The 21590-nt window shown below is 42.8% G+C and overlaps 1 protein-coding gene across 7 annotated transcripts in view; it reads right to left on the minus strand.

The window, feature by feature from the left end:
- FCHSD2 (FCH and double SH3 domains 2) overlaps window positions 1-21149 on the minus strand; it is a 308605-nt gene extending 287456 nt beyond the window's left edge. The window contains exons 1-2 of one of the 7 annotated variants that reach the window (XM_002822208.4): window positions 20710-21149; window positions 18888-18985 (exon numbers count right to left, since the gene is read on the minus strand). In XM_002822208.4, coding sequence (XP_002822254.1) covers window positions 18888-18985; window positions 20710-20730 — 119 coding nt within the window. In that variant the 5' untranslated portion in view covers window positions 20731-21149. Of the gene's footprint in view, window positions 1-18887; window positions 18986-20074; window positions 20126-20709 lie in introns of those variants that run through there. The other 6 variants (XM_054526013.2, XM_009246809.3, XM_024254856.3 and 3 more) reach the window with 6 other exon arrangements.
- Window positions 21150-21590: the final 441 nt, after the last annotated feature.

The following is a 21590-nucleotide window of genomic DNA, read 5'->3' on the forward strand; positions in this document are numbered from 1 at the left end:
TTATTGAAAATAATCCTGAGTTAAAGATATCTGTCTTCTACTTTCAAGGAAATTAAGGACAGCTATCAAAACCAGGGAAAAGATGATCCTATGTTCAATAGATTCCTGCCAGGATCTAATAAGGGCTGAGAAAATATATGTCTAAATAGGCTCTCTTACTGCTTGGAAATAGTATGAAAATTTCATTTGATGGCTTTCTTTTTCTTTTTTCTTTTTGAGACAGGGTCTCATTCTGTTACCCAGCCTGAAGCACAGTGCCACACTCACAGCTCAATGCAGCCTTGACCTTCCATCAGGGCTGAAGAGATCCTTCTGTCTCAGACTCCCCAGTAGCTGGACTACAGGCAAGTGCCACCAAGCCCAGCTTTTTTTCTTTTTTTTTTTTTTTCTTTTTTTTTTAGAGACAAGGTCTCCCTATGTTGCCCAGATTGGTCTCAAACTCCTGGCTTCAAACAGGCAAACATATGATTCCACTTATATAAAATATCCAAAATAAGCAAACTTATAGAATCAGAAAGTAAATCAGTGGTTGGCTAGGCCTGGGCAAATGGGGAAAAACGGGGAAAGGTGACAGCCAAGGGGTAAAACACTTCTTTCTGGGGTAACAAAAATGCTCTAAGGTCAGGCACGGTGGCTCACACCTATAATCCCAGCAATTTGGGAGGCCAAGCACTTTTGAAGGCCAAGGTGGAAGGACTGTTTGAGCCCAGGAGTTCAAGACCAGCCTGGACAACACAGTGAGACCCCATCTCTACAAAAAATAATTTTTAATTAGCCAGGCATAGTGACACGCACCTGTGGTCCCAGCTCTTTGAGAGGCTGAGGCAGGAGGACTGCTTGAGCCCAAAAGGTTGAGGCCACAGTGAGCCATGACCATGCTACTGTACTCCAGCCTGGGCAACAGAGCAAGGCCCTGTCTCAAAAAAAAAGTTCCTGTGGTCCAGCATATATACAGTTGTACATGGACTATCCAAACTCATATATCCAAAAGCAGAAGATTAAGATTATGTAATATTAAGTATGTATAAATACATCATCTTAATTATATATTTAAAGACAGCTAAAAATGTTCCTCCAATACATTTAAGTAGACTTCTACTTCTAGCCACGATAAAATAACTGATGCCAGACTAGCCCTCCCCAGGTAACATCCATAAAACTAGACAAGATATACAACTCTAGTATTTTCAGGCAACTAAACAATAGGCAGCACAGGAGGTGTGTACCATGTTCACGCCAGCTTTCTTCCTCCTCCACAGGGAGGAGGAACCTAAGCCCAAGCATTATGGTCTCACTGAATCAGGGTCCTGGCATATGGAAGTGGCTAGAATTTATAGGAGAGTGAAGGCAACAATGCAGAAGAGGTAGCCCCAGAAGTCTGCATGGGGGTTCCTTGAGTACCCTTGGCTGAGCACTGGGCTGCATGTAAGCTATGGTAGGACTCCATGAGGCCTAGCAGAGTCACTGCTACAGGCTTGAGAGCTGAACAGATACCAAAGGCTGCTCTCTGATGGAAGACATTGGAATTCCAGTCCATTCAGAATGGAGAGACATTGCTTCACACTTTGGGCACTCAGGCATTCAGCAAAAACCCCAGAAAAGTCATAAACTAGAGTAAAGGCCAAGTCTTAGAACAAAGGACAAAATTTAGACTTGCCACAACATAAAATCAATCTCGAAAGGATCAAAAATAATTTCATTCTGCCAAAACAAAACTCAACACTCTTTAAAGAAACACAACACAATGAGACTTTCAATAACATGTCAATCACAATGTCCAAATAATAAAAAATTACTAGATATGCAAATAATAGGCAAATATGATACACAATCAGGGGAGGAAAGCAGCCAACAGAAAAAGACAAGATGATTCTAATGTTGGAAATAGCACACAAGAGCTTTAAAACAGCTACTATAAATATGTTCAGTCACTTAAAGGTACAATATCAGAAATGAAAACTTTACTGGATGGACTTAACAATAGATTGAAAACTACAGAAGAAAGGGCCAATGAACCAGAAAACAGATCAATATAGTTATCCAATCTGAAGAACACAGAATATTATCAAGCAGTTTAACATATGTATAATTAAAATCCAAAAAAAAGCAACATTTGGGTTGGTTCCAAGTCTTTGCCATTGTGAATACTGCCACAATAAACATGTGTGCATATGTCTTTATAGTAGCATGATTTATAATTCTTTGGGTATATACCCAGTAATGGGATCACTGGGTCAAATGGTATTTCTAGTTCTAGATCCTTGAGGAATCGCCACACTGTCTTCTAATTTACACTCCCACCAACAGTGTAAAAGTGTTCCTATTTCTCCACATCCTCTCCAGCACCTGTTGTTTCCTGACTTTTTAATGATTGCCATTCTAACTGGTGTGAGATGGTATCTCATTGAGGTTTTGATTTGTATTTCTCTGATGGCCAGTGATGAGCATTTTTTCATGTGTCTGTTGGCTGCATAAATGTCTTCTTTTGAGAAGTGTCTGTTCATATCCTTCGCCCACTTTTTGATGGAGTTGTTTGATTTTCTTGTAAATTTGTTTAAGTTCTTTGTAGATTCTGGATATTAGCCCTTTGTCAGATGGGTAGATTGCAAAAATTTTCTCCCATTCTGTAGGTTACCTGTTCACTCTGGTGGTTGTTTCTCTTGCTGTGCAGAAGCTCTTTAGTTTAATTAGATCCCATTTGTCTATTTTGGCTTTTGTTGCCATTGCTTTTGGTGTTTTAGTCATGAAGTCCTTGCCTATGCCTATGTCCTGAATGGTACTGCCTAGGTTTTATTCTAGGGTTTTTATGGTTTTAGGTCTAACATTTAAGTCTTTAACCCATCTTGAATTAATTTTTGTATAAGGTGTAAGGAAGGGATCCAGTTTCAGCTTTCTGCATATGGCAACCCAAATGTCCATCAATGATAGAATGGATTAAGAAAATGTGGCACATACACACCATGGAATACTATGCAGCCATAAAAAAGGGACGAGTTCATGTCCTTTGTAGGGACATGGATGAAGCTGGAAACCATCACTCCGAGCAAACTATCGCAAGGACAGAAAACCAAACACCGCATGTTCTCACTCATAGATGGGAACTGAACAATGAGAACACTTGGACACAGGATGGGGAACATCACACACCAGGGCCTGTCATGGGATGGGGGGACGGGGAAGGGATAACACTAGGAGAAATACCTAATGTAAATGACGAGTTAATGGGTGCAGCACACCAATATGGCACATGTATACATATATAACAAACCTGCACATTGTGCACATGTACCCTAGAACTTAAAGTATAATAATAATAATTTAAAAAAAAAAAAAAGGAGAGAGAGAATGGGGCAGAAAAAAATATTTGAATAATGGGCCAGGCGCAGTGGCTCACACCTGTAATCCCAGCACTTTGGGAGGCCAAGGTAGGTGGATCACCAGAGGTTAGGAGTTCGAGACCAGCCTGGCCAACATGGTGAAACCCTGCCTCTACTAAAAATACAAAAATTAGCTGGGCATGATGGCGTGTGCCTCTAATCCCAGCTACTCAAGAGGCTGAGGCAGGAGAATCACTTGAACCAAGGGGGCGGAGGTTGCAGTGAGCTGAGATTACGCCATTGCACTCCAGCCTGGGCAACAGAGTGAGACTCTGTCTCAAAAAAAAAAAAAAAAAAAAAAAAAGGAAACAATGGCCAGAAGTTTCCCAGGTTTCATGAAAAGCATCAACCATTGAATGATGAACCCCAAACAAGATAATTACAGACACTATACTAGTCACATTATACTCAAACTGTAGGCAACCAAAGGTAAAGAGAAAAAAGCTATTAGAGCAAGGGAAAGCACATTCCATAGATGTGAACAAGTCTATAAGTAAGAGCTAACTTCTCATCAGAAATAATGAAAGCCAGAAGACACTGGAGTGACCAACCCAGAATTCTATATCCAGCAAAAATATCTTCCTAAAATGAGGGTGAAATAAAGACATTTTCAGATATATGAAAGCTAAGAGAAGTGTCAAAAGCTGCAGAATTGCACCAGAAATGCTGAAGGAAGTTCCTTAAGCTGAAAGGAAATGATAACAGATGGAAACTCAAACCTGTATGTTGGTTTCAGGAAGGAAAGAAGAGTCAGGATTAGTAAATATAAGACTTTTTTCCTTCTCTTAATCTTTTTAAAAGATAACTGTTTAAAGAAAACTAACATTATATTATGAGGTTTATAAGCAGCACAAAGTCTGGGATGGAATAACTGTAATTAGACCATTGTAAGGTCGTATGTGGAATGGTACAATATTAACTCTAAGTAGACAGTGATAAATTAAGAATGCATGGTGTAGATCGAGTGTGGTGGCTCATGCCTATAATCCCAGCACTTTGGGAGGCCAAAGCAGGGGGACTGCTTGAGCTCCACAGTTCAACACCAGCCTGGGAGACATAGTAAGACCCTGTCTCTACTAAGAATTTAAAAAATTAGCCAGGCATAGTGGCACACATCTGTAGTCTGAGCTACTCAGGAGGCTGAGGCAAGAGGATTGTTTGAGCTCAAGGGGTTAAGGCTGCAGTGACACATGACCGCACCACTATAATCTAGCCCAGACAACAGAGTGAGACCCTGTCTCAAAACAAAAAAAAAACACATAATGTCATATCTTAGAATGACCACTTTAAAAACAGAGGAATAGCTAACAAATGCAAAAACTATTATATAAAACACTTCTTTCAGTAAAACAGAGCAAACAATTCTTCCATGGAGAGAGTTGGCTAATGCAAAACTACATTTTACAACAGAAACAATGTTTTAATTGATGGCTATGATATAAAACCTTTGGATAAAGGCAGCTAAAATGAAATTTGAGATTAGGCAAGACTCTATCTAATATGTTTGCTTGTTTCAAGACAAAAGAATTCCATGGCCAGGTGCGGTGGCTCACGCCTGTAATCCCAGCACTTTGGGAGGCCGAGGTGGGCGGATCACAAGATCAGAAGTTCGAGACCAGGCTGCCCAACATGGTGAAATCCCATCTCTCCTAAAAATACAAAAATTAGCCGGGCATAGTCATGGGCACCAGTAATCCCAGCTACTTGGGAGGCTGAGGCAGGAGAATCACTTGAACCTGGGAGGCAGAGGTTGCAGTGAGCTGAGATCACGCCACTGCACTACAGCCTGGGCAACCGGGAAAGATTCCATCTAAAAAAAAAAAAAAAAAAAAATTCCACAATACAGAAAGAAAGGAACACAATAGTACATAAAGCTTGTTTTCCCAACTTTGTGCTACAACCAACTGGAAACCAATCACTTTATGAAGAAAAGTTTGTAAATCAAGTATTCTTAATACTTGTACATATTAGAAATAAATTTTAAAGTCTATTAATAATGAAAATAGCTTCACTAAAAACTAAAAGCCAAAAATGGCATTTTAGCATCAACTAATACAAACTTTTATAATATCTGTTAAATATCTGTTATGCTTAACAGATATGCAATAAAATGTTTACCAATATTACTGAATCATTAAATTTTAGTTTTGATCATAATATTCACATAGTTTAAAATTCAAAATACACAAAAAAGAACATACAATAAAAAGCTTAGACTGGGTGCAGTGGTTCATGTCTGTAATTCCAGCACTTTGGGAGGCCAAGGCAGGTGGATCACTTGAGGTCAGAAGTCCAAGACCAGCCTGGCCAACATGGCAAAACCCTATCTTTATGAAAAATAAAAAAATTTGCCAAGTATTGTATTGCACACCTGTAATCCTAGCTACTCAGGAGGCCAAGGCACAAGAATTGCTTGAACACGGGAGGCAGAGGTTGCAGTGAGCCGAGATTGCAGCACTGTGCTCCAGCCGGGCGATGGAATAAGACTCTGTCTCAAAAGCAAACAACAAAAAAAGTCTCTGTCCCTTGCTCCCATCCTCCAATCACCAGTAAGAGGAAAAACAATTATCACTAAAATACAATCAGGAGACATATATAATATATACTCCAACTTGTTTCTGTAGAACCACAGACATGGTAACACTTTTCATAACACCAGAAATAACATTTTCTTATTAAATTGGGATTATTTCAAAGCTCACAAAACAGAAAACATCTGGATGACAAAGGATTCCCACATGAATGCCAAAAAGGTCAAATGGAATGTTGAAACAAAGCACGATCAAGGAATATTGAAAGGACACAACAAAATGAAATTAACAAAAATACCAGCTAAGGTTCCATAAATTACTCCTGATCAACACTGACAGAACATCTGCAGCAGTGGGACAAAGGACAGGGTTACAAGTTTCTGTGCCTAGATCCCAAATTAGTTACTGAAAAGCCAAGAACACGAGCCAGACTTACAAAACTAACTCCTGCTTATGCATCAGATCACCCCTGAAGACTGATACCAACAACATAGAATGGCATCTGTGGGGCTCAAATGAACATCTGGAGAATTTACAAAGAAAACCATCAACCTACGGGCCTCCTCAGATAAACAGCTTCAGACTTGATACCCTCAAGAGTAAATTGCCAATCATCAATTATTAAGGGGCAAATTATTCAGCTAAGGGTGATTAAAACTCTTTATATGGCCTTCCCTCCTTTAAATTTAGGCACTTCACTAATGCCTTCACCTGAGAAGTAAAAAGAAGTTCACAGCTGGGTGCGGTTACTCAAGCCTGTAATCCCAACACTTTGGGGGGGTTGTGGGGGGCGGGAATCACCTGAGGTCAAGGTTAAGAGTTTGAGACCAGCCTGGCCAACATAGTGAAGCACCGTCTCTACTAAAAATACAAAAAATTAGCCAGGTGTTGTGAGATCACACCACTGTACTCCAGCCTGGGCAACAGAACAAGACCATCTCAAAAAAAAAAAAAAGGTTCAATGAGAACACAATTGCCTGCGGACCCTTAGACCACCATTTCTCCAAATTATCAGAAGACTGAAGTGTTAAGATTGGGAGGAGAATCCCAAGAGGCCAAAATACAAAAACCTACTCCTAACCCGACATACTTAATTCAAAAGGAATTGGGAAGAGGGAATACAAATAATTTCTATGGAGTCTCTAATTACCAGTCAGCTTGGGACAACTGGAGTTCCAGTGACAGCTCTCATAATCTAACTCCAATGCATTTTTTAATACTTTTATGGGAACCTCTAGGAGTAAACTGGAAATGGGTCCCTGCAGCAAATCAGGCAAAATAATAATGTGGCAAAAGCTACATTACTGCCACCACTACCTTTTTTGTTTGTTGGCAAGGACCCACCTCCAAGAAGATCACATTCCCAGCCTCCTCGGCAGCTAGGCATGTTCAAGCATATGACGCAAACACAGATAATGAAATATAAGGGGAAGTCTATTGAGATAATTTCTGGTAAAAATTTCTTCCCTAGTGGAACAAAAGAAAAAAGGAAGGAAACAGAGATGGGGGAAGGAGGGAGAAAGGTAGGAAAAATTTGCATAAGGAGAAATTGTCCTGCTCTCTTCTTCTTCCACCTGAAGTTGTTATATGAAAATATAGTACTTGGAGTTGCAGAAACTATCCAGCAATCACGAGGAGAATCATTACCAACATACAGAAAGATGGAAGGTACCTAGGACTACTAACCGTGGTGAAAGATTCTGTAGCATCAGTGGAGCAGTTTTTCTTTGAGGTTAATTTCAGGTTTCAACCCACAGGTTACTCTTTAAAGAATAAGTCAGTCTATAATTTCTTTTTATTTTTATTTTTTTTATTTTTTTTTTGAGACAGAGTCTCGCTCTGGTGCCCAGGCTGGAGTGCAGTGGTGTGATCTTGGCTCACTGCAACCTCTGCCTCCCGGGTTCAAGCGATTCTCCTGCCTTAGCCTCCCCAGTAGCTGGGACTACAGGCATGTGCCACCACGCCTGGCTAATTTTTTGTATTTTTAGTAGAGACGAGATTTCACCATGTTGGCCAGGATGGTCTCGATCTCCTGACTTCTTGATCTGCCCACCTCGGCCTCCCAAAGTGCTGGGATTACAGGCATGAGCCACCGCGCCTGGCCAGAGACTCTAATTTCTAAATTGATGTTCTCAATTACAAAACAAATTACGGCTGGGCGCCATAATCTGTGAACTAGAATTGATACCCAGGTTGCATGCCTCTAAACCAGGGGTCCCCAACCCCCAGGCCACGGACCACTAACGGTCTGTGGCCCGTTAGGAACTGGGACACACAACAGGAGGTGAGTGGCGGGCAAGCAGGCCAAGCTTCGTCCATATTTACAGCCGCCCCCCATTGCTCACATTGCCACCTGAGCTCCACCTCCTGTCAGATCAGCAGCAGCATTAGATTCTCATAGCATGAACCCTATTGTGAACTGCACATGCAAGGGATCTAGGTTGCATGCTTCTCATGAGAATCTAATGCCTGATGATCTGTCACTGTCTCCCACCAACCCTAGATGGGACCGTCTAGTTGCAGAAAAACAAGCTCAGCCTCCCACTGATTCTACAGTATATTGGGTTGCATAATTGTTTCATTATATATTACAATGTAACAATAATAGGAATAAAGTGCACAATAAATGTAATGCACTTGAATCATCACAAAACCATCCCCCTGACCCCACCCACAGTCCATGGGAAAACTGTCTTCCAGGAAACCGGTCCCTGGTGCGAAAAAGAGTTGGGGACCACTGCTCTAAACTAGCACTTGTTCCGGTATATCACACCTATGCTACCACACAGATTACCTTCATAATCTTTTTTTTTGTTTTTGAGACGGAGTCTCGCTTTGTCGCCCAGGCTGGAGTGCAATGGTGTGATCTAGGCTCACTCACTGCAAGCTCTGCCTCCCGGGTTCACGTCATTCTCCTGCCTTAGCCCCGCCGGGTAGCTGGGACTACAGGCAACCGCCACCACACCCAGCTAATTTTTTTTAGTAGAGACGGGGTTTCACCATGTTAGCCAGGATGGTCTCGATCTCCTGATCTCGTGATCCGCCCGCCTTGGCCTCCCAAAGTGCTGGGATTACAGGTGTGAGCCACCGCGCCTGGCCCATAATCTCTTATATTTATATACCTGGGTGTGGCTAAAAAGACCAGGGGAAGGTAAAGTATACACAAAAAATATTCAATACTTTTTTCTTAGAGATAAGGTCTTGCTAAGTTGTCCAGGCTGGAGTGTAGTGGCTACTCACAAGTACTATCATAGCTCACTGTAGCCTCGAGCTCCTGGGCTCAAGCAGATCCTCTTGCCTTAGCAAGGACTACAGGCACATGTTATGGTGCCAGACTAACACTTCTATTCTTAACCCTAGAGATAAGTAACTTTCATTATTAGTCCTTAGTTTAACACCATCAAGTTCAGGAGAGTATCCTCTATTCATGTCTATGAATCATAAAATATCTTCACCTGCAGTGGGCTGCAATGGCTGTCCCACTCAGAAAAGAATCTTTAAATTTTAGGAGCAGGTAAAGATTTCTGAATAATGGCTTAGGAGCTAATAAACCAAGAGTCACCAATAGGAAGAGGTATTACCAAAACCCTAATTCTTTCAATTTCAAGTACACAGTGGTCTGTGACAAAAAAAGTTTAATTAAACAGACCCTCTCAAACTATATTTCCTTCTCTGCCTAGTTAGCATCTCCTTCTTATTCTCCCCAACATAACTGACCATAATATGGAAGTATATATTTACATTTAAATTTTATTTAGTCATTTGAAGTTACATGTTACCTTTTATTAATTTTAAAATCAGATAATCTTTTTCTCCCTCTCTTAAAGAAATGTTATTTAAGTGTAGCCCTACTTGATCTTTTTTCTTGCAGCTCTCAGTTTTTCAAAAATTCTCCCTCTCAAGATTTACAACATTTTAAGTTCTAATTTGAAAGAACACTAATTGAGAAGCAACTATGATTGCTGAATGAATTTTTAAATACCTGAGTTCAGTACCTGATCTGCTACTTCCAGTTTTCATCATATCTAAAACATCACTGAGGGCTGGGCATGGTGGTTCACGCCTGTAATCCCAGCACTTTGGGAGCTCGAGGCAGGCAGATTACTTGAGACCAGGAGTTGGAGACCAGCCCTAACCAAATAACGAAATCCCATCTCTATAAAAACTACAAAAATTAGGCCGGGCGCAGTGGCTCACACCTGTAATCCCAGCACTTTGGGAGGCCAAGGCAGGTGGATTACAAGGTCAGGAGATCGAGACCATCTGGCTAACACGGTGAAACCCCGTCTCTACTAAAAGTACAAAAAAAAAAAAAAAATTAGCCGGGCGTGGTGGCGGGCACCTGTAGTCCCACCTACTCAGGAGGCTGAGGCAGGAGAATGGCGTGAAACCAGAAGGCGGATTTGCAGTGAGCCAAGATAGCGCCACTGTACTCCAGCCTGGGCGACAGAGTGAGACTCCGTCTCAAAAAAAATAAAAATAAAAATTACTACAAAAATTATCTGGGCATGGCGGCACACAGCTGTAATCCCAGCTACTTGGGAGGCTGAGGCACAAGGATCGCTTGAGTCTGGAAGGGAGAGGTTGCAGTAAGCCAAGATCGCACCACTGCACTCCGGTCTAGGCAACAAACCAAGACTATGTCTCAAAAAAAAAAAATTTTTTTTAATTTAAAAAATAAGAACACCATTAACTGCAAGACACATTATTTTATATTCTGCTAAGAAAAAATGCTGCCAATTAACACAATACCGTTACTTAGAATTTTCATTTATACTTATTAAAAGAGTTCTTTTAAACTTATTTAGTCAGAGTTTAGCATATGCATAATAAAAAAAGATAAATGAAATACACTGGTGCATAAATGGGTCACGTTCAGAGTCGAACTCTTCTCATTTTTTTGAATCAGTCACTGATATCCATATATTTCCACAAATTACCATCCTCCATGCTATCAAAAGCCCAGGTGATCCAACATTTGTATTCCAACCATTGTCTCTGGGATTTTCTTACAAGCTTGCTGATACCCATCCTGCAAGTTCTATGCATGAAGAGGCAATGACAACTGCATCACAGCCTAATAAGAGCCATAAGATGCATCTTGATTTCAGAAATGTAAGAATGTAAAACAATGTGCTTCTTATAATTCATGAAACACAATAACTTCCTTTTGTACCTTGAATAAGACAACATTCTTCCTGGACTTCAATTTTCCACTAATAACAGTAGCTACCAATGCTAAACACCTACCATTCTTGGCATTTCACCTGTCTCATTTTACTTTCACAGAAAAGCAAAAAGGTCAATATTAATCTTGTTTCACACATACAAAATACTGAAGCTCAGAAAAGCTAAGCCACTTGTCCAAGATTACCCAGCTAATAAGCAGCAGAGCTGGGTTTCAATCTACGGCCTACCTTCAAAGTTCTTGTTTCCATTACCAGTGGTTCTCAAAATTAAGTGCACATAAAAAACTCAGGTGAAGACAGGCACTGTGGCTCACGCCTGTAATCCCAGCACTTTGGCAGGCTGAGGCAGGTGGATTGCTTGAGCCCAGGAGTTTGAGACCAGCCTGGACAACATGGCAAAACCCCATCTCTACAAAAAAATACAAAAATTAGCTGGGCATGGTGGTGTGCACCTGTAGTCCTAGCTACTCCAGAGGCTGGGGTGAGAAGATTGCTTGATCCCAGAAGGCAGAGATTGCAGTGAGCCATGATCATGCCCCTGTACTCCAGTCTGGGTGACAGAATGAAACGGTATCAGAAAAAAAAAAAAAAAAAAAAAACCTCGGGTGATTCTTCCATAGAATGGGAAAAAAATACTGCATATATTTGCAAATCATATATGTTATAAAGAACTCTTAAAATTCAATAAAAACAATTTTTAAATGGGCAAAGTACTTGAACAGACATTTCTTCAAAGAAGATACACAAATGGCCAATAAGCATATGAAAAAATGCTCACCATCATAAGTTGCTAGAAAAATGCAGGTCAAAGCCACTTACAATATCACTTCACATCCACTAGAATGTCTATAATCAAAAAGACAGACAATAACATGCACTGGCCATGACGTGGAGAAATAGGACCCATCATGTATTATTGCTGGTGGGAATATAAAATGGAGCAGCTATTTTGGAAAACAGTTTGAAAGTTCCTCAAAAAGTTAAACATAGAGTTATCATATGACCCAGACATTCCATTTTTAGGTATATATCCAAGAGAAAAACACATATCCATACAAAAACTTGTACATGAAATGTTCATAGCAGCATTATTAATAACAGTAAAAAGTAGAAACAACCCATATCTCTGTCAACTGATGAAGGGATTAATAAAATGTGGCATATCCATACAATGGGGTATTATTTGGCAATAAAAACGAATGAAGTAATGATACTACAACCTGATGAATCTTGAAAACATTACACCAGGCTGGGCACAGTGGCTCACGCCTGTAATCCCAGCACTTTAGAAGGCCAAGGCAGGTGGATCACTTGAGGTCAGGAGATGGCCAAACCCCATCTCTGCTAAACCTCACTGAGGCTTTGAGATGGCAAAACCCCATCTCTACTAAAAATTGAAAAATTAGCTGGGCACGGTGGCGGGCACCTGTAATCCCAGCTACTCAGGAGGCTGAGGCAGAATTGCATGAACTCAGGAGGGAGAGGTTGCAATGAGCCGGGATCGCGCCACTGCACTCCAGTCGGGGTGACACAGAGAAACTCCGTCTCAAAAAAAAAAAGGAACCATTATGCCAAAAGAAACCAGTCGCAAGATTCCACTTCTATAGAGACAGAAAGTAGATAAGTGGTTGCTTAAGGCTGGAGAGGGTTATGGGGAGTGACTGCTAATGGGTACCAAGTTTCTTTTAGGGGGAACTAAAACATTTTAAATTGGCATGACTATTGTACAACCCTATGGAAAAAAAAAAAAACGTTGAATGGTACACTTTAAATGGGATATGTAATCATATATGATATACAGTCACATCATGTAACTTACATGATATGTACATTGTATATAAATAAAGCCTTAAAAAAAAAAACTCTAGACCAGATTAGATTACCTCTAAGATCTCTTTCTAGATACAACAGTCTCCGAGACACTGAAAAAAAGTCTCAGCACCATGCACAGTGGCTCATGCCTGTAACCCCAACACTTTGGGAGGTCAAGGTGGGAGGATCACTTGAGCCCAGGAGTTTGAGACCAGCTGGGGCAACATAGTGAAACCCTGTCTCTACAAAAAATACAAAATTAGCCAGGCATGGTGGTGCATGCCTGTGGTCCCAGCTACTCAGGAGGTTGAGGTAGAAGGATCACTTAAGTCTGAGAGGCTGAGGCTGCAGTGAGCCGTGATCACACCACTGTGCTCCAGCTTGGGTGACAGAGCGAGACCCTGTCTCAAAAAAAAAAAAAAAGTCTCAGAACATCCATAAACAGACCTCGGAATCCAATCTCCCATGACTCCTGGGAATCTACACTTCAGAGAAAGTAACATACAGTACAGTAATTCCTCACTTGAGGTCTCTAGACCACCAGGTGTCTGCAAAGGCAGGACAGGTGCTTCTTGTGCCAGTTTCAATTCTTCAGAACATCTATAAGAAATCACATATTCAGCCTTCTCTGGAATAAAGTTTTTTAAGTGTCTTTGACTTTGGTGAAACTCACGTTAACGGTTTTTAAAATAGTGATTTGGAGCTGATTGACAGCTCAATGTATCAAAAAATAAGAAAACAAATTATTCCCCGATAATATACTGTTTTTTGGGGGGGTTTTGTTTTTTGGTTTTTGGTTTTTTTTGAGACAGAGTCTAACTCTGTCGCTCAGACTGGAGTGCTGTGGCACTATCTCCACTCACTGCAACCTCCACCTCCCAGGTTCAAGTGATTCTCCTGCCTCAGCCTCCCAAGTAGCTAGAGTAGCCAGGATTATAGGTGTGCGCCACCATGCCCACCTAATTTTTATATGTTTAGTAGAGACAGGGTTTCACCACGTTGGCCAGGCTGGTCTCGAACTCCTGACCTCAAGTGATCCACCTGCCTTGGCCTCCCAAAGTGCTGGGATCACAGGCATGAGCCACCGCACCCAGCCTCCTGATACTATATTATACTTTTTGATAGGCAAAATATGTTTTACAACTGGACTCATGATGAGTTCCTTGGTTAAAAGCTTGGGAAACACAGATACAGGGGAGAGTACAGTCGTATGGAAATCAGGACAAATAGCTTAGAGTCCTCACCAATATAATTCACTTCATTTCACTGTGCCTCAGTTTCCACTTTCATCTATAAAATGAACAAACATGATAATATCCACCTGACTAAAATTCAGTAATTTTTCCATATTATAGACCTCCTTAAAATGTCTTCTAAGAAGGCAGTTCTTTATATTCTGGGTCACTGCAAAAAATTTTTCTTAACTAACTCTACTCAGCACAGCATAGGATAAACAATCCTAAGAAGAAAAGTACACAGACTCTAGTATGTAGAAACTTATTTTAAGTGTTCTTAAAAAGCAAAGAGAAAAAAATATAATAATAAACTAAAAAGAAAGTAGACTCTACTTGTCTACTGCTGATAGCAAAAGTCAACAGGAAACACATCAGTATAAAACCTCCCCAAAGCATGGAATGTCCCTGATTAACAACAAATTAGTTGTCTTTTCATCTCATACTTCACTCCCAAATACTAGCTTCCAAACGCCATTCGCAGAACAAACGAACTGAAGAAGGGGAGGAGAACAAAGGAGAAAAACTATCATAATTGGTCTCCTCCCCTCGAAATTCCAAAAGATAAGAACTGGGGATTAAGGGGTGGGTTGCAGCAGTAGTGGCTCATTTCTGTAATCCCAGCACTTTGGGAGGCCGAGTGGGAGAATCACTTGAGCCCAGGAGTTCAAGACAAGCCTGGGCAACAAACAAACCCTGTCTCTATAAAATGTTTAAAATAAGCCAGGCATGGTGGCACGTGCCTATAGTCCTAGGTACTTGGGAGGCTGAGGCAGGAGGATCACCTGAACCCAGGAGGACAAGGACACAGTGAGCTAAGATCACACTACTGCATTCCAGCCTGGGCAACAGAGCAAGACTCTTGTCTTAAGAAAAAAAAAAAAAAAACGAAAGAAAGAAAAAAGAAGGGACGTAAGGGGGAAGAACTAGACAAAATTTAGCATACAATTCTATTTACAGTCTAATGTACTGTGTATTTTTTTTTAACTGTTTTCAATGTTATAAAAACTTTTGACATTTTCTCAGGCTGGGCACAGTGGCCTGACGGTAGGATTGCTTGAGCCCAGAAGTTCAAGACCAGCCTGAGTAACATGGTAAGACCCCATCTCTACAAAAAATACAAAAATTAGCCGCGCACCTGGAGTCTCAGCTACCCTGGAGGATGAGATGGGAGGATCGCTTGAGCCCGAGAGGAGAGGCTGCAGTAAGCAGAGATCACACCACTGCATTCCAGCCTGGGCAACAGAGTGAGACTGCCTCAAATTTAATAATAAAAAAAAAAATTATCTACTACTAATTTCTTTAAGAATAAAAAGCTATTTGTACTTTTCTAAGTGAATTCATACTAACTTAAATTGAGCCTAAAGTTGGCAGGGGGCACTGGTGAGAAGGAGCACTAGTCTCAAAAGAGGAAAAGCAAGTAAGATCCTTTACAACTTAATTCATATAAAAACCCAAGTTCAGGCCGGGCACAGTGGCTCATGCCTGTAATCCTAGCACTTTGGGAGGCCGAGGCGGGTGAACACTTGAGGTCAGGAGTTCAAAAGCAGCCTGGCCAACATGGTGAAACCCGGTCTCTACTAACAATACAAAAAAATTAGCCAGGCGTGGTGGCAGGCATGGTGGCAGCTACTAGGGAGGCTGAGGCAGGTGAACTGCTTGTACCCAGGAGGCGGAGGTTGCAGTGAGCTGAGATTGCATCACTGCACTCCAGCCTAGCCAACAGAGCGAGACTTTGTCTCAAAAACAAACAAAAAAACACTCAAGTTCAGAGATTTCCAATGAATTTTTAAAAAATCATTCCACTTACTAGGGCAGACAAGAGAAGCCAGATCACCTCTTTCCTCAGGCAACTGAAGTTATCATGAATACCAAGAGGAGGCAAGTTTCAACTTTTTCAATATTGTCTTTGAAAAAAAAAAGCAAATCAGAAACCTAAACTCTTGTTTTGGTAGGTAATACGGTATCCTATTCACAACTCTATGGGAATGAAAGGATTCATTCTATTAAGTTAATATAGATAGAAGAACACACTAACTCCTTTAAAAAAATAACCTGTTAATCCTTGGAGCACCAACAATCTCTGTCTTTACATATTATATACTCTACAACAAACAAGATAGTGTAATTAAAGTGATCACGTGAACCAAAGTATATAACACAAGCTCAACAGAGGCCCCTATAGCCCCCCTACAGGGTGTATACAGTATCTCACCCAAGAAAAAATAAGATACATTTAAATATAGCCAGTTACATTCATTTGACAACAAGGGTATAAAGATACAAAAATGAATAATAGCCCATAACTTCAAAGACCTCACCTGAGGGAGGATGCCAGAACCATGTGCAAAATCAAAATCCTTTGAGATCACAGAGAACAAAGAACTTGCAGTTATTGGTAATCAAGAATTTGTCAGGTGAAAAAGTGGGAGGAAGGGTACCAACAGGCAAAGACAACAGCATACACAGGGGCATGAATGTAGACTGCACAGTTAAACAACCTGACACCCCGAGTGACCAGAGCGGGGCGAAAAGGAAGGATGCATGGGCATGAAATGGTAGCAACTAAGCCAGGAACGGAAGCTTGCCGCTGGGTTGCAGAGAACCATATATACTATGACAAAGTGTTTGACCTTTATCCAGAAGGCCACAGAGGAGTGATCTATAATAATGTTTTTAGAAAGCTAACTGGTGGTAATGTGGAAGACATATTTAAAAGAAGAGATGGGAGATGGAAGATATAAGGGACACTACTGCAATAATTAGGATAGTAGTATATTGCAAGCAAAATGTGATGGATCAGCAATAATACAAACTAAGCAACAGCAACAGGAGCAACAGACTATATCAACTTGGCTTAGATGTGTGCCACATCTCACATGCATTGTCATTTGATCAATACAACCTTGGGCAACAGAAGCCATTATTGCCCCATTTTACAACTAAGAAAAATTAAGTTTATAAAGATTAATTCATTTTCCACAAGTCAGCACAGATATCAGGACACAAACTCAGGACTGTCTGACTGCAGTGTCCATATTCTTGACCATAAGCTCCTGCACCAAGCTACAGACAATAGGGGAAAAATGGAGACAAAACGCAATCAAGAAGTCTTTAGAAGACACAATCAACAGAAATTATTACAACCACTGACCACCCATACCCCATACGGGATCTTCACTTACACACTAATTCTGCCTTCCTGAACTGCTTCTGAAAATTTATTACTTTCTTCATCCAGATATTTCTTAGTTTGCTTAATAAGTTAAAAAACCTTACATTTTTAACCATGTCAAGAGTTTCAGATATCTCGCACAGGAATTTTTTTTTTTTTTTTTTTTTGAGACAGGGTCTCACTCTGTTGCCCAGGCTGGAGTGCAGTGGTGCCATCTCGGCTCACTGCAACCTCCGCCTACTGGGTTCAAGCAATTCTTCTGCCTCAGCCTCCTGAGTAGCTAGGACTACAGGCACACGCCACCATGCCTCGTTAATTTTTGTATTTTTAGTAGAGACAGGGTTTCACCACGTTGGCCAGGCTGGTCTCGAACTCCTGACCTCAGGTGATCTGCCCGCCTCAGCCTGCCAAAGTGCTGGGATTACAGGTGTCAGTGACCGCGCACGGCCTCGCATAGGAATTTTTAAGTCTAAATATTTTCTTATGGTTATAATAAGGGAAGGAAGACAAATACAGAATTAAAATTGTACTTTTCAGTCAGAAAACAACAATCTTGATATATCCAGGTTGGATGAGAATAGATTTATATGCCTTAGTCAGAAACCCTGAAGACAGGTATACAGCAGAAATGCTTACAGTGCCTAAATATAGGAGAGGAAAAAAGGAAATTCTTAAAACTAAAATCTTTGGGCTACAAACAGCAATCCAAACACACAATTTTATCATAACACCAGAGTTAATATTTTTCATGAAACCAACACGAAGTTAGTGTACCACCAGAAAACTAGGTAACTGATGAGGCTCACAGACCCAATTCCAATTTGATAAATGTATTATAAAAGGGAAATAAGAATTGCAGCCACTCTTGCTCCACCACACAAATCATCTTCCATTCTTGACGAAAATCTCTGTTGAACTGTCAGTCTGTATTACAAGATTGTTAAATAAGTGGTATTTCTTTCATTAAAATAAGTCATCCATCCCTCTAGTAAGAAAGATACTGATTTTCACAATATTAGCAAGATGTCTTAGCTATTCAAAGTTATCTTGATTATGAATATGAGTAACCTCAATAATAAAATAAAATATGATAAACACACTTCTCACTAAATTTGGCACTCAAAGACAAAGTTGTATTTGTCATGTTCTAACCTAGTGAGAGCATATAACCATCTGGGGTTGACTGGCTCACTCCCAGATATTAACCATTAACCACAAGTGTTGGTTTAAAAATCTAACTGTGTAAAACTGTTAAGGTCAATAAAATGATTGTTACAATTCCGTGCAAAGATTATTTAAACAAGAATCTTTAATTATTATAATTTGACTAGTAAGACTTTTAAGGTCCTTGTTTTTTCTGAATACTATGTGTGCATTATAGGTCCCCCACTGAAGGAAAAAGTTTGTATTGTGTTAGTTCCAGTTCTAATTTCCAGCTGAGTCAAAGTTCTAACAGCCTTAAAGCAGGAAATCCAAAAGGAAATTCCATCATCAATTCCTGGGGCTTGGTAACTCAAAGGTTCTTTGAAACAGAGAAACAGAAGTCCTTGAACTATTTACTATAGCCTTACCTCATATCTTCAAGCAAATCACATTCTGCTTGATGTTTGGCTTGAAGTTTTGTCATCTGCTCAACTTGAATGTTTTTCAGTTCTTGTGTAACTTTCACCTAAAATATACCATATATTTATGAGGGTCTTTTTACAAATTTAACCCAAAAAATTGCTTAAGAAAAATACATCTGTCAGAATATGTCTCTTGCTCGCCTCTCCCCTGAAGGCCATAAATCCAATATTCGCCATCTAGTTTTATTTATTGAAGATACTTATTTAATGAAAAATTAAAGCCAAATAGCCTGATCAGAGGTTGAATGAAAAGACAAGACTATAAATATTACAAACTAAAGACGTGCAAAATAAACTGCCAGTCATTCCATTTCATGCACAAGCTCAATCCATGTCTAGGTCTTCCTACAGTTTTAAAAGAGCCTGTCTTCTATTTCTAAAAAAGATTCAAAGACATTAACCACCAGGAGAGGTGAGCAGAGTGTGGATGGGGGCTGGGAGCCTAAGAGTGCCTGATACCCAATGACCAATATTTACACAATCATGATAATATGCCTGAATCGACTACATAAATTACTCCATAATGGCTGCGAAAAAGCACACTGTCTCAGAATGATGCCCTCGACTTGCTGACAGCGCATCAAATCACAATCTCTTTCTCACAAAGGAGAAAGCAAAAGTGACCTTCCAGCATATGCAGTGCTTTTAAACTACCCCGGCAAGCCGATCCCCGTGGAGGCTCCACTTCAAACAGCGAGAACAGCAAATGCCTGCTGGCCAGAGAGCCTCGCCCGCCAGGCCGGGGCCCCAGGGTTCGAAGTTACAGTCAGTCTGGAATCTCGGCCTCAGCAGTGTGACCACCCGGAGGGGTGGGGGTACATGTTCGAAAGAAAAGGACTCACTTAAATGGAGAAACCCGGATTAGGAAAGAGAGAAAGCAGTGGCAGCAGACACGGGTGAGTTAGGCGTTAGGCAAATGTTTGCCCACGAGGGGAGAACAGAACGGCCTCATCCACCCAGTGCCCAGAGTAGACATTCAGTATCCATCTGTAGGATTAAAAAGACAAGGACACAGCCTCGGTCCCTGGGAAAGCTGGGGAAGGGCGCAGCGGGGAGGCTGATGACAAGCCGGGTGCATCCGTCACTCCCACCCTGGTCATCCAACCCCGGATCGCAGTGCACACGCCACGCACCTCCCGGGCCTGGTCCTCGCTTTTCTGAAGACAGCACGACAGCCTCCTCGCCCCTCAGCCGGGGACGAGGCAGGACCCGTCAATCCTTAATTTGTTTTCCCTTGGGGTGGGGAGGCGGTGACTATTCCAACTTCTTTTCGGCCGCCCCGTGGGAAAAGCAGGCCAAACCCTAAGGCTAGGTTAGAAACAAATCCCCCGCAAATTTGCAAACGGGCGGGGCTGGCGACAAGCGGCTGGAGGGCTCAAAGCTGGTGCAGACTAAACAATCACACACGCACAAGGCTCTGCAAAGCTGCAGGGGCGTCCCCGCCTCCCCCTCGGTGCAGCCCCGAGAATGCACTTTGCAGCGGGCAGCATTGCCATGCGCGCGCACACACACAAATGCACACCCGAAACTCTTGTGAAATGTCTGGGGGTCTCCTGCGTAAAGGACGGACGAGCCCCGGCGGCCGCTCTGTCGGAAAGGCAACTCACACGCGCGCCCCCCACCTGGAGCCGGCAGCAAGTCGGTGACAAGCCCAAGACGAGGGCGGTCACGGCACCTTACGGGAGGGGGAGGGGGCGCAGCGGTCGCCCCAGCCGCGTTCCCCGTACGCATCTCTCCGAACCCCAAAGCCCCCCAGCTGCGCCCTTACCTTCCTCGGCGGCGGCTGCATGATGCTGAAAGGACATCAATCCTCCCCGACGGTAGCGTTAGCAAGGACCAGGAGGAGGAGGAGGGACGGCCCAGCGACCGCGCGCGTGTGTGAAAGGAGCGCTTAAGAAGCAGGACTTGCCCCGGAGGGAGCAGGCCAGCGGGCGGCAGAAGGACCCCGGCCTGAGAGCGAGTGTGAGGAGAAGGGGGAGGAGCGCCGTGAAGGCTTGGGGCCCGGGCGGCCCGGGGGTGTGTGAGGAAGGAGGCGGAGACAGCGAGGGGGCGGGGGCCCCGGGAGCAGGGGCGCGAGGGTCTCAGCCGGCCGGGCGGCGGGTGAGCCGCAGCCGCGTTGTCCGCGCTCCCGGTCGGCCGCCTGCGCCGCCGCTCCCGGCGGACGCAGCGGCCTCCACCCCACCCACTCAGGCGGCCCGGCCCTCGCTGGGCCTAACGCCCCCGCCCGCCCGGGAGGAGGAAGGTGGCGCCGCTCTCCCCGCTAGGGCTCCACCACTCAGGCCGCGGGAATTTCCGGCCTCGCCGCGCGGCGCAGCGCCCCGCTCCGGATGCTGAGGGAACGGCTCTGTCCAGAGCGGGGTTCGAGGGGCTGGTCCGGGCTGCCAGGAGGAAGCGAGGCCACGGCGCGGGGCTTCGTACCGCGGCAGGGGAAGCTAACGGATTGGTCGGCGGGTGGGAGGTGTAGAAACGCCAGCGCCACGCGAAAATCCCCCCTTTCTCTCCGAGAGTGGCACGTTCCAGACGCCTCCTGGCCTCCCTCCCCCACGCTAGGAGCCAGCCGGGGGCTTCCCGCGCGCTTTCCCGCCAGCTCGCCCCGGCGCGCGTCTCCGCTCGGGGGCGCGCACGTGGGCGGGAGAGGGCTCCGCGCCG

The sequence above is a fragment of the Pongo abelii genome, chromosome 9 (genome assembly GCF_028885655.2).
Source record: "Pongo abelii isolate AG06213 chromosome 9, NHGRI_mPonAbe1-v2.0_pri, whole genome shotgun sequence".
NCBI classification, from domain to species: Eukaryota; Metazoa; Chordata; class Mammalia; order Primates; family Hominidae; genus Pongo; species Pongo abelii.